The sequence below is a fragment of the Podarcis tiliguerta genome, assembly GCF_965153285.1.
Source record: "Podarcis tiliguerta genome assembly, chromosome: 6".
Classification (NCBI taxonomy): Eukaryota; Metazoa; Chordata; class Lepidosauria; order Squamata; family Lacertidae; genus Podarcis; species Podarcis tiliguerta.
In genome coordinates, this window is record NC_139539.1 from 924,655 (window position 1) to 936,749 (window position 12,095).

At 50.0% G+C, this 12,095-nt stretch overlaps 1 protein-coding gene across 3 annotated transcripts; it reads left to right on the forward strand.

Annotated features, from left to right (window-relative positions):
- Positions 1-270: 270 nt before the first annotated feature.
- Positions 271-11,352, forward strand: LOC310680565 (uncharacterized protein). Of its 3 annotated transcripts, XM_083447396.1 has the most exons (3): positions 271-350; positions 8,963-9,582; positions 9,763-11,352. In XM_083447396.1, exons 1-3 carry the CDS (start codon positions 275-277, stop codon positions 10,984-10,986), a joined length of 1,920 nt encoding a protein of 639 aa, XP_083303522.1. In that variant the 5' UTR covers positions 271-274; the 3' UTR covers positions 10,987-11,352. The 3 variants fall into 3 exon arrangements, with proteins under 3 accessions (XP_083303522.1, XP_083303520.1, XP_083303521.1); XM_083447394.1 differs by having other exon boundaries at positions 8,963-11,352; XM_083447395.1 differs by lacking the exon at positions 271-350 and adding an exon at positions 6,730-6,933 and having other exon boundaries at positions 8,963-11,352.
- Positions 11,353-12,095: the final 743 nt, after the last annotated feature.

The window sequence follows — 12,095 nt, forward strand, 5'->3', positions numbered from 1 at the left end:
GCCGTGGGACGCAGCTATGATGCCCTGGGGCGCTGGCTGATTTCTGCTCTTCCCGTTGGCACCTTGCCCTTCTCGTGCTCCTGCTGGCTGCGTAGGTGGCGCAGGCGGTCCCAAGCAGCTTATTAGAGAATGGAATTGGTCTGTCTAACGGGAGGCCCTTGCAAGTCACCTTGCAAGCTGGTTACGTCACTCGCCAAACTGCTACGCCCAAGCAATTGCTTATATCCCGGTATGGCTAAATCCCCGGCACTTTGAGCTGCCTCTCAGCACCACCATGAAGCCAGGTGGCCTCTTGCTCCTTCTGGGGTCCTCGGTCCTCTGGACTGCCCTGCTGGCTGCACCGCACACAGGTGAGTAGAGGCAGCTGATGTCCTGGCGGGTGCTGGGATGCAAAGCCAAGGCGCCTGCCAGGTGAGGGGAGGAGCGGTTTTATTTCCCTGGGGAAAATCAAGGAATGGTTTTGCAATGACGAAAAGGACTAGACGTGCAATTCTGGTCCTTGCATGGAAAAGGCTGACTTGCCACTACTCCCCCCGCTCTCTGAGATGGAGCCAGGTGCAGGCACAAATCCAACAGGGAATGCTCTCCTAGCATGCAGAGGGGGGGGGCAGCTTCACCTGCAGAACTCCTGCATGCCATCTACGTAGCTGCTCTTTTCCTGAAAAAGGGGGGCAGTGGTGAGGGAGCAATGGAGACATTCATTTTTCACATTTCTCTTTTTCACAAGCTGAAATGCGGCCGTCCCTCAAAACGCAACCAAATCTTCTGCCAAGGAATGTGTGCCTGTATTGGTGAAAAAAGAGGGAAGTTGCTTGTGGAGATTAGGACCAGAGGCATACCTGGGGGGCTGGCGAAACCGGCCCCTGTTGGGGGCACAGGCCTGAGGGACCCCAACAATAATCACCCCAGAAATCTGTGTAAGGCTGTGAGTTCATATGAGAGCTGGGAGCTGAGCAGTACGAGAAAAGGCAAGACAGGAGAAAGGTAGACTGCCCTGAGACTTGTGGGTATAAGGTGGTATACAAATAATAATAATAATAATAATAATAATAATAATAATAATAATAGACGGCTGGAGACTATGGAGTGTGTGCTGTGTATGGCGAGATCTAATGTGGGAGAAATTTTCCATCCTCTTGCACGACAGCAAAAACGTGTGCAATTCTTTTGCCCTTTTTCCTCGCCTCGCCCTCACTCCAGACACTTCAAGTGCTTGGGATGCATAAAAGGTAGTAATTTCTAATGCAGCTATTGTTGTAAAGTGTTTTTTTCCCCCGGGGGGAAGGATGCTCATACGGCTCCTTGCCCAGAGCACAGGCGGCCCTTGATATGCCTCTCGTTAGGACTCTGCACAATTGCACACAAAAGGTTTACATTGGGAGAAAAGCATTTTTAAAAAGGGGGACAATTTTTTAATGCAGATCTTTATGTGACTGACTTTCACTCAGAGTAGACCCATTTAAATTAGCATCCACGACTCACTTAGGTTCATTTCAATGGGTCTACTCTGAATAAAAGTTAGTTGAACACAAGCTTGAAACACAAAATTTGCAAATTGATGCAGGGGTGCGTGTTGAGCCCACTTTTATATACACTCTATGCAGCTGACTGTGCCCCCAATTACCCCAGTAATAAGATCATTAAGTTCGCAGGTGATACAACGGTGGTTGGTTTAATCACGGCTGGAGAGGGGGAGGCGGCCTATAGGAAGGAAGTTGAGCAGTTGGGGGAGTGGTGCAGGAAAAACAACTTACTCCTTAACTTAAAGAAAACAAAAGAGATCATTGTGGACTTTAGGAAATGTAAATTGAATATTCAGCCACTCATTATTGAGGGGAAGTGTGTGGAACAGGTCTCAGTATTTCGATTTCTGGGAATGGAGTTGAGAGATGACCTGGGGGGGGAAACAGCAAAGACCTGATGAAGAGCACAGCAGAGGTTATATTTTCTGAGAATCCTCCGGAAAAACAATCTCTCAAAGGACCTGTTGATGGCATTTTACCATTGTACTGTGGAGAGTGCATTAACTTATGGTCTGTGTGTGGTTTGGGAGCTGCACGGCCAGGGGGAAAACAGTGCTGTCCAGGGTTGTAAAGAGAATAATTGGGTGCCCTCTTCCCACCTTGGATCAAATCTATGCTTCCAGGTGCCACAAGAAAGCTGCAGAGATAGCGCAGGACAGTGCGCGCCCCGGAAATGATCTCTTTCAGCTTCTGCCTTCTGGAAGAAGGTACAGGGTTATAAAGACCAGGACTAGCTGCCTGAGAAACAGTTTCTATCCAAATGCAATTCTAGTTTTAAATGTAGTATAAGGAGTCTCTATAGTATATTGTATTTAGAAATGGGGTATCAGAGTTTTTAGGGGGTTAACCAGGCTGGGATAGCAGGCTTGTTGGTTTCTGAATGTCTGATGTAGATTTTTTCAGTTTCGTTGTTCTGTATGAGACAATGACAATAAAGATTATCGTATCGTAAGAAGTGGGTGGGTGGGACAAAATCGAGATCGGAAAGATGGGACCTGAGGACGGAAGTACCTTCAGGAACAGAACTTTAGCACAGGATCCAACCACCGCCAGGCAGAGGCTTGGCTCAGTATATTACTGGGATGAGCATCACCCTAGAGATCAAAACTGGGCTGCTGTTTCAAAGCAGGATTTTGTCTCACAGCACATAACTCAGCTATGGAGTTGACTCCCAGATGGTGCTGTTACAGCCACAAATTTGGAGCACTTTCAAAGAGAATTCAGCCTATTCATGGGACAGGGAGGCCTTGCAAAGAGGAGAAGGGGGAAGCCTCCTTAGGGTGGTAGCAGCACCCCACGCCTGACTGGTGTGTAACCTGTAAGTGGGTCTGACTATTCTCAGTTCTCTTTTTCTAGAAAAAAACAAGTGCTGGAACTCACAATGGACGCCTCCCTTGTTCTCCTTTAATGATAATGGTGCCCACCTGAGAGGTACTGGAACTGCGTTCGGGCTGAAAAAAAAGCCTGGCTATTCCACCTGGCAGACAGGGGTAGCGCTGTGGGTTAAACCACAGAGCCTAGGACTTGCCGATCAGAAGGTTGGTGGTTCGGATCCCCGTGACGGGATGAGCTCCCATTGCTCGGTCCCTGCTCCTGCCCACCTAGCAGTTCGAAAGTGAAAGTAGATAAATAGGTACCACTCTGGCGGGAAGGTAAATGGCGTTTCCGTGCGCTGCTCTGGTTCGCCAGAAATGGCTTAGTCCTGCTGGCCACATCACCCAGAAGCTGTACGCCGGCTCCCTCGGCCAGTAAAGTGAGATGAGCGCTGCAACCCCAGAGTCGGCCACGACTGGACCTAATGGTCAGGGGTCCCTTTACCTTTACTTATTCTACCTGGCAGGCAGGGCTGGCTCAAGACCTTTTGTCCTGCAACCCCCCCCCCGAGGCTGCTTTGCACCATCTGAGCGCAGGGTCCCTTTGCCAAGTGGCAGCTCTTGGCTTTTGCCTAGAATAGCACAGGGTCCTGCGGGTGCAAGAGGTTTTGGGTTGCACCAAACAGCTTGTACAGGCCCTGCGGGAGCCTGAGAAGCTCCTTGTCTGTGGTTCTCCTTGCAGGCAGTGCCTAGGAGGTGGACTAGATGATGATGATGATGATGATGATGATGATAATAATTTATTTATACCCTGCCCATCTGGCTGGGTTTCCCCAGCCACTCTGGGTGGCTTCCAACAAAATATTAAAATACAGTAATGCATCAAACATTAAAAGCTTCCCTGAACAAGGCTGCCTTTAGATGTCTTCTAAAAGTCTGGTAGTTGTTTATCTCTTTGCCATCTGATGGGAGGGTGTTCCACAGGGTGGGTGCCACCACCGAGAAGGCCCTCTGCCTAGTTCCTTGTAACCTCACTTCTCGCAGGGAGGGAACCGCTGGAAGGCCCTTGGAGATGGACCTCGGTGTCCAGGCTGAACGATGAGGGTGGAGTCCCCCTCAACTCTCCAGTTCTCGGATTCCATGGCCCTGCTGGGCACTTGTGTGCCAGTCATTGCAGGATGGCATGCTGCCAGCAGGCCTTCTGCTGCCAAGGGCGGCTCACGTGCCTCCTCCTCTTCCTCCCAGGCTTGATTCAACTCTGATGGCTATCAGGTTCAGGTGCTAGTTGCTCAATTAATTAGCATAATTGCAAATTGGAAATGACACGGAGTCTTGCTCACAGGCACTTCCTCTGCTCCACACAGCAGCCCACGTGAGCCTGGGAGAGGAGGTCAGGAAGTTGGGATGGGTGAGGGCAGGAAGCATTTTTTGTGAACAGGACCATATGTTTATATCCTGCCTTTTCTGGATAGGGACCCCAGGCGAGAGGAAAACAATAATTAAAAAAACCGTTAAACAATGATAGAGTTAAAACTGTGTGTGTACACACACACACACACACACACACACACGCACACACACAAAATCTTTTAAAAACATGCACATAATTACAATGAAACAGCCTGACACCAGCCATTTTCCAAAAAGCAGTCAGTTCTCAAAAGTCTGTTGGAATGAGAGGGTCTTTTTCACCTGCCGGTGGAAGGATGCTGAGGAGAGAGGCAGCCTGGCTTCTCCAGGGAGGGGGTCCCCGAATCTGGGAGCAGTTGGTTGCGCTGTGGGTTAAACCACTGAGCCTAGGACTTGCTGATCAGAAGGTTGGCAGTTCGAATCCCCGCGATGGGGTGAGCTCCCGTTGCTCGGTCCCTGCTCCTGCCCACCTAGCAGTTCGAAAGCACCTCAAAGTGCAAGTAGATAAATAGGTACCGCTCTGGCGGGAAGGTAAACAGTGTTTCCGTGCGCTGCTCTGGTTCGCCAGAAGCGGCTTAGTCCTGCTGGCCACATGACCCAGAAGCTGTACGCCGGCTCCCTCGGCCAATAAAGCGAGATGAGCGCCACAACCCCAGAGTCGGCCATGACTGGACCTAATGGTCAGGGGTCTCTTTACCTTTACTACTGAGAAGGTCGCCTCCTGCACCCACACCAAGGGGGCCTGGGAGGGTGGTGGGACTGAGAGAAGGGCCTCTCCTGAAGATCTTAGATCCCAGGCAGGTTCACAGGGGAGAGTAAGGTCTTTCAGATGGCTTGGACTTAAGCCAGGCAGGGCTTTGTGCGCATTTAGGTTCACACATGTGGCAATTAAAAAAATAAAAGTGCAGAATTAATGATGATGATGATGATACTACTACTACTACTATCCGGTGGAGTACAGGGTCAGGTTGAAGGTGATGGTTTTGAGCCCTATGCAGCCCTGGACCCACGTACCTACGGGACCGCCTCTCCAGGTATGCCCCACGGAGGACCTTAAGGTCCACAAATAACAAACCTTAGGAGGTCCCAAGCCGCAAGATGGTTAGATTGGTCTCAACTAGGGCCAGGGCCTTTTCAGCACTGGCCCCGATGTGGTGGAACGCTCTGTCACAAGAGACCAGGGCCCTGTGGGACTTGACATCTTTCCGCAGGGCCTGCAAGACAGAGCTGTTCCACCAGGCCTTTGGATTGGACACGGTCTGACCCTTGTGTTTCCCTCCCCTTATGGTCTTGATCCATGGGCTACTTTTAAAATGAGGCTGCATTTTAAATTGCATTTTAACCTGTATTTTAAATTGCCCCCCCCATTATGTTTTTTACTGTAATTTTACTGATGTTAGCCGCCCTGAGCCAGGCTCTGGCCAGGGAGGGCGGCGTATAAATAAAATTTATTACTACTACTTTATATGCCACTCATCTGACTGGGTTTCCCCAGCCACTCTGGGCAGCTTCCAACAAATTATAAAACCATAATAAAACATCGAACATTAAAAGCTTCCTTCTAGAGAAGGGCTTGGGGGAAATGACTTTGGAAATCCCCCCACCATAGAACTCAAAGGGCTTTGACTATATGCAATTTTGGCTTTAGGAATGATTCCCACAATGTCACCCCCGCCTAAATTGCAGGAGTTTGGTACAAGGAAGGAAATTCGGGCTCCCTGGGAAGGTGGTGGCCCCTCCTTCCTGGGAGATTTTTTAAGTCAAGGTTGGGTGGCCACCTGGCAGGGATGCTTTTGCTGAGCTCCCCATATTTCAGCGGGCTGGACTAGATGACCCTTGGGATCCCTTCCAGCTCTACAACTCTGTGTTCTACCTATATCCCACCTGAGCATTAACAGCCCAACAGATCTTGCTTCTCCCTCGATCCCAGCCTTGGATCCCAGCCTGAATCAAACTTGAGTTGGATGCCAACCGCAGCAACTGGGTCCCAGATTCTCATCCCGCTGCCTCACACACAACTCACGCCTGTTGTTCTTTGTCCGCCTGCCAGGTGAGGAAGGGGGATGCCCCACGCCTTTGCCCTCTGGCACAAAGCGAATGCTGATCCTTAAATGGAAAGCTTCGCCTATTATCTTAACAACCGCCCAGTTTAGCAATGGAGTCGTTCATCAGCTGATACCCTTAGTGGGTACAGGGCCCCCCAGAATCGGAAGGGACTCAGGCATCCTCCAGACTCACCGGCCAAACTCACATCAATATAAAGGAAAGAGACTGGGGGGAGAAGCCTGGCTCACACCAGAGGCCTCCTGGAACAGAATACGTAGGCAGAGGCATGTTGCAACCAGGACGGGCTTATTTTTTGCCGTCTCATGATGTTAAGCAACCCACAACCTTTTCGGCTAACTGGGTCATTGTGACACGACAAACCCATCATTACTTCCAGTTCTTGAAACGCCTGGGATAATTGCCCCAGCTGCTTGGTCACCAGAAGCGGATTCTCACTCTGCCTGTTGAAACTCCCTTTCTGGACTTGGCAGCCCCATAAAATCAGAAATAGCTCTGGCCGGCAGCCTCTGCAATTTGGTGGCTTCTGTGGTTGGGCTGCCAGGAAGATGGAGCACCTGAGCTGCTATGGATCATGCATGGTTCTACTCCCACTCCCCCAGGTTATTTCCATGAATTAATAGGTGGCTCATTCTTCCTCTCCCCTCTTTCGAATTTTTATTATAAATGTATAGATGTAAGGTAAAGGTAAAGGGACCCCTGACCATTAGGTCCAGTCGTGACCGACTCTTGGGTTGCGGCGCTCATCTCGCTTTATTGGCCGAGGGAGCCGGCATACAGCTTCTGGGTCATGTGGCCAGCATGACTAAGCCGCTTCTGGCGAACCAGAGCAGCGCACGGAAATGCCGTTTACCTTCCTGCCGGAGCAGTACCTATTGATCTACTTGCACTTTGATGTGCTTTCGAACTGCTAGGTGGGCAGGAGCAGGGACCGAGCAATGGGAGCTCACCCCGTTGCAGGTATTTGAACCGCTGACCTTCTGATCGGCAAGTCCTAGGCTCTGTGGTTTAACCCACAGCGCCACCCACGTCCCTCCAGGTTATTTCCATGAATTAATAGGTGGCTCATTCTTCCTCTCCCCTCTTTTGAATTGTTATTATAAATGTATAGATGTTAGACTGCCATTAACAATTCCCAGGTTTGCTAAATTTCCATATCAGCCAAAGGACCAACATTTCAGCAAACACCCGTTGACTTGTTGGGTACAATCAAGCTCCAGACAATTGTTATGCTTCCTCCTCCTCCTCCTCCTCCTCCTCCTCCTCCTCCTCCTCTTCTTCTTCTTCTTCTTCTTCTTCTTCTGTGATCCCTCGTAGCCGAGTAAGATTGTCTTCCATAAACACAGTTTTAATGAGTCCATAAGTGACTGTGGAGGCCAGTTCTGGATCCACACGTCCTTCCACAGTGGAGACATAGGTTTCCGGATGGGAGTTGATCATAGTGTGGATTTGCCAAGTGTGACTTCCTCTTAGCATGTTTCCAAATGAAAAAATTGTTATGCACATTCCCCCTTGGTGAGGGACTTGTTCGTTGCACTGCTATATCCGGCCTTTTCCACCAAGGAGCTTAGATGTGGCACACATGGTTTTCTCCCTGTCCTCGTGGAATCCCCACCACAACCCTGAGAGGTAGATTTGGCCAAGGTCACACCTGGTGGACTTCTGGCTGAGGGGGGGATTGGAGCCCTGGTCTCCCCCCCCCCCCGGGCGTCCCAGTCCGACCCTCTGCACTCTGCCACCACCTGGCTGGCAATGAGACGTTGCTGCGTTAGGCTGGGGGGGAGACGCAGGAAAGGAAAAGATGGCGGCTCTTGGGCCCTTGGCAGCCGTTGAGGCAAAACCCACACCTAATGCCCACATAGTGGGAGGTTTCCAAATCTAATAGCATTTTATACATTATGGATTATTATTCTGCAGGCCTTTTTCTAACTGAATAATTTGATTTACAAAATCATTCTTTCTCCCCAACTTAAATAATTCATTAAGTTGGTGATACTGTAACCAACTCATCATCTTTTTCTGTTACTTCTTCCTACTTCCTTAATCTTATCTCACCACCAACCTGTTTTTTATTTTTATTATAATTCTTCATAATCACACTTTCATCCAGGGACGTCGAATAACTTACAGAAAAATGATTCAGTCGGAAATCTAACCAACCTCTGTTAACAGATCTCTCTCTCTGTTTCCCATTCTTCTCTCATATTTCTTTTTCTCACTGGTATGGCTTCAACAGGTGAAAGCCATCACAGTGTTTTCCTTTCCGGCAAGTTTTTATAGTTTCCCTGCACTTGGTATAATTTCTTCCCTGATTTTTGAAACCTTTATATACTTCACATTTTCCATAACATAAGTAGATGTTTTGTATTTCATCTGTCTTGTTTGAATTAGTGTAAGCCGCCTTGAGCCCTGCTCTGGGGGAAAAGTGGAATATCAATGAATAATAATAATAATAATAATAATAATAATAATAACCACCACCTCAGAAGGTCATGGAGGTTTTTATGCAGAGCTTGGGTGGCCATTTGTCAGGGATTCCTTAGCTGCAATTCCTGTTTTGCAGGGGGTTAGACTAGATGGCCCTTGGGGGTGCCTACAGTTCTATGATTCTTCGATTCCATGACCGTCTGTGCTTTGTATCCTCCTTTCTAGGCCCAGAGACCTCTGCAGCAGCAGCAGTAGCATCTCTTTCCCGTGGTGGTGATGCAGTGATGGGGCGCCAGGGGGGAGCCCCTTCTCAGGGGGGAAAAGCCTCCGGTCATCAGCTTCTGTGTCTGCTGATCAAGGATGCAGAGGTGTCTCTCAGTAACTGCTTGCCCAAGAAGCGGCCAGAGAGCCAGGAGGGCACCTCTGTGGGCAAGGGCAAGGTCTCCTCTCCAGAAGCACCCATCGCCAAGGAAGGCGGCACCCTTCTCCCAAAGGAGCCAGGACCTCCCATTCTCTGTAAGAAGAAGAGACCCCAGACTGAGAACAGAACAGAAGCCATCTCTCCTTCCACTGGAAAGACCCCAGTGGGACAGGAGGGGGTCTTTGGAGTTACCTCTGGGGAGAAACCAGCCTCCAGTGCCAAGCCAGCTTCTAATATTCAGCATGGCAAACCCACATCTGCTGACCAGCCGGTGGTGATGGGAAAGCCAGCTCCGGGTGCTAGGAACAAGACCCACTGCAGACCCCGCCCCAGGGAAAAGCCAGTAACGGACAAGAAGCCAGCTCCTCCTGTTGGGTCCATGGCACATGTCAAGCCCACATCTGAAGAGCATCCTTCTGGGCAGGTGGACCATGGCAAGCCCACATCTGGAGAGCATCCTTCTGGGCAGCCAGACCACGCCAAGCCCACATCTGGAGAGCATATCTCTGGGCACGTGGTCCACGCCAAGCCCACATCTGGAGAGCATCCTTCTGGGCAGGTGGACCATGGCAAGCCCACATCTGGAGAGCATCCTTCTGGGCAGGCAGACCACGCCAAGCCCACATCTGCAGAGCATCCATCTGGGCAGGCAGACCATGCCAAGCCCACATCTGGAGAGCATCCTTCTGGGCAGGCAGACCACGCCAAGCCCACATCTGGAGAGCATATCTCTGGGCACGTGGTCCACGCCAAGCCCACATCTGGAGAGCGTCCTTCTGGGCAGGTGGACCACGCCAAGCCCACATCTGGAGAACATCCTTCTGGGCAGGTGGCCCATGTCAAGCCCACATCTGGAGAGCATCCTTCTGGGCAGGTGGACCATGGCAAGCCCACATCTGGAGAGCATCCTTCTGGGCAGGCAGACCACGCCAAGCCCACATCTGAAGAGCATCCTTCTGGGCAGGTGGACCATGGCAAGCCCACATCTGGAGAGCATCCTTCTGGGCAGGCAGACCACGCCAAGCCCACATCTGCAGAGCATCCATCTGGGCAGGCAGACCACGCCAAGCCCACATCTGGAGAGCATCCTTCTGGGCAGGCAGACCACCCCAAGCCCACATCTGGAGAACATCCTTCTGGGCAGGTGGCCCATGTCAAGCCCACATCTGGAGAGCATCCTTCTGGGCAGGTGGACCATGCTAAACCCACATCTGGAGAGCATCCATCTGGGCATGTGGACCATGCTAAACCCACATCTGGAGAGCATCCATCTGGGCATGTGGACCATGCTAAACCCACATCTGGAGAGCATCCATCTGGGCATGTGGACCATGCCAAGCCCACATCTGGAGAGCATCCATCTGGGCATGTGGACCACGCCAAGCCCACATCTGGTGACAAACCAGCATCCCATGCAAAACCAGGGTCCGGTGTGAAACCTGCCCCTGAGAGTAAGCCTAAGCCTGAGGACAAACCAGAGAAAGTTGATGACAAGGATGACAATGATGATGAAGACGACATTTTTGAAGATGAAGGGAGTGAGGGTGGCAATTCCAATGCCAGCGATGCGGACAATGGCGGCGATGGAGATGCCTTTGACAAGGAACTGGATTACGGGTTAGACAGGCCTGCTGACAATGCGTACGCCTACCACGACATGTGGAGCGACGAGGATGCTGAGGACATTGGCTTGGAGGAGGAGGAGGCAAGTTGGCCTCATGAGTTTGGGTGGGGCTTCAACAATGGGAAGCCTGCCTTTGACGCCTGGGGAGACAAGCCCATGAAACCAATTGGAAAACAAAAACAAACAGCTCCTCGCAGGGCTTGATTTGTAACACAGAACACAACTCCTTCATAATGTGATCATGGGACAGCCAGGAAGTTTAATGTTCCTGAATCAGGTCAGGAATCCTTCCCAAAATAAATGAGGCTTTTACAAACTCTTTGAGAGGTGTGAGATTACTTTTGCCGGGTAATCTCATTGATGTGAGCTCTAATTTGAGACAAGCAAACTCTCGTCTCCTCATCAACACAAAGAAGCCTTGCTCTTTTCTGATCTTTGTCAGAGTTGAAAATCCCTTTCCACAACAATATGTCGTGGAGAACAGTAGAAGAATAGCCAATGGTCTTGGTCTCATTTTGAAAAGGTATCTATGCATATTCCACAAATAAAAAGAATACTTTTGATACTATACTTCCCTGTGATGTTGAAATGCTTCTTTGATTGTCCTTGAATCTCTCCGCCGCTCTTCCCATCCTCTCCTGCCACACCCTTTGAGAACCAAGCTCTAGGTCAAGTTGCCCCTTGTCTCCTTCCCACTAAACCTCTTCCTGTTCAAAGAGGGTCCTTAAAGGACCTGCCTGAGGGATGTGAGATCCATGACCAGAAAGAGCCTTTAAGAAAGCTGAGCTGCAGCTTTGTTTTCTGCCCAACAGCAGGGGATCTAGTTCCAGCACCAGGGATTCTAAGGCAGGATCTTCTGGGAAGCTGACCAGCCCTGCTGATTCTTTGCGAGTAAACCTGAACAACGAGTGTAGTTGAAATATACTCAGAGTCGCAAAGTGATTTCATGCTCTTTATTCAGCTCATAGTGGTGAGGAGGAATGAATGAAACTCCCCTCAAAGTATCTGCTTTATATACATTATTTACACAATGGGCTGCACATGATTGGCTAATTCTGGAATTCTACTGTAAGCCAATCAGGTTGTGGATTCACTTATATCTGGAGCATGATTGGGTGGTTCCTGCCAACCAATCAGACTGATGCATTGTTCTAGGACCAATCAGACTGATGCATTCTGAATCCTATTGTTCTAGGACCAATCAGACTGCTGCGATTTGGATCCTATTGTTCTAGGACCAATCAGACTGCTGCAGTTTCGATCCTATTCAACTCAGTACATAACACCCCTCCCCTCTAAGTTCCAGTCCTGCC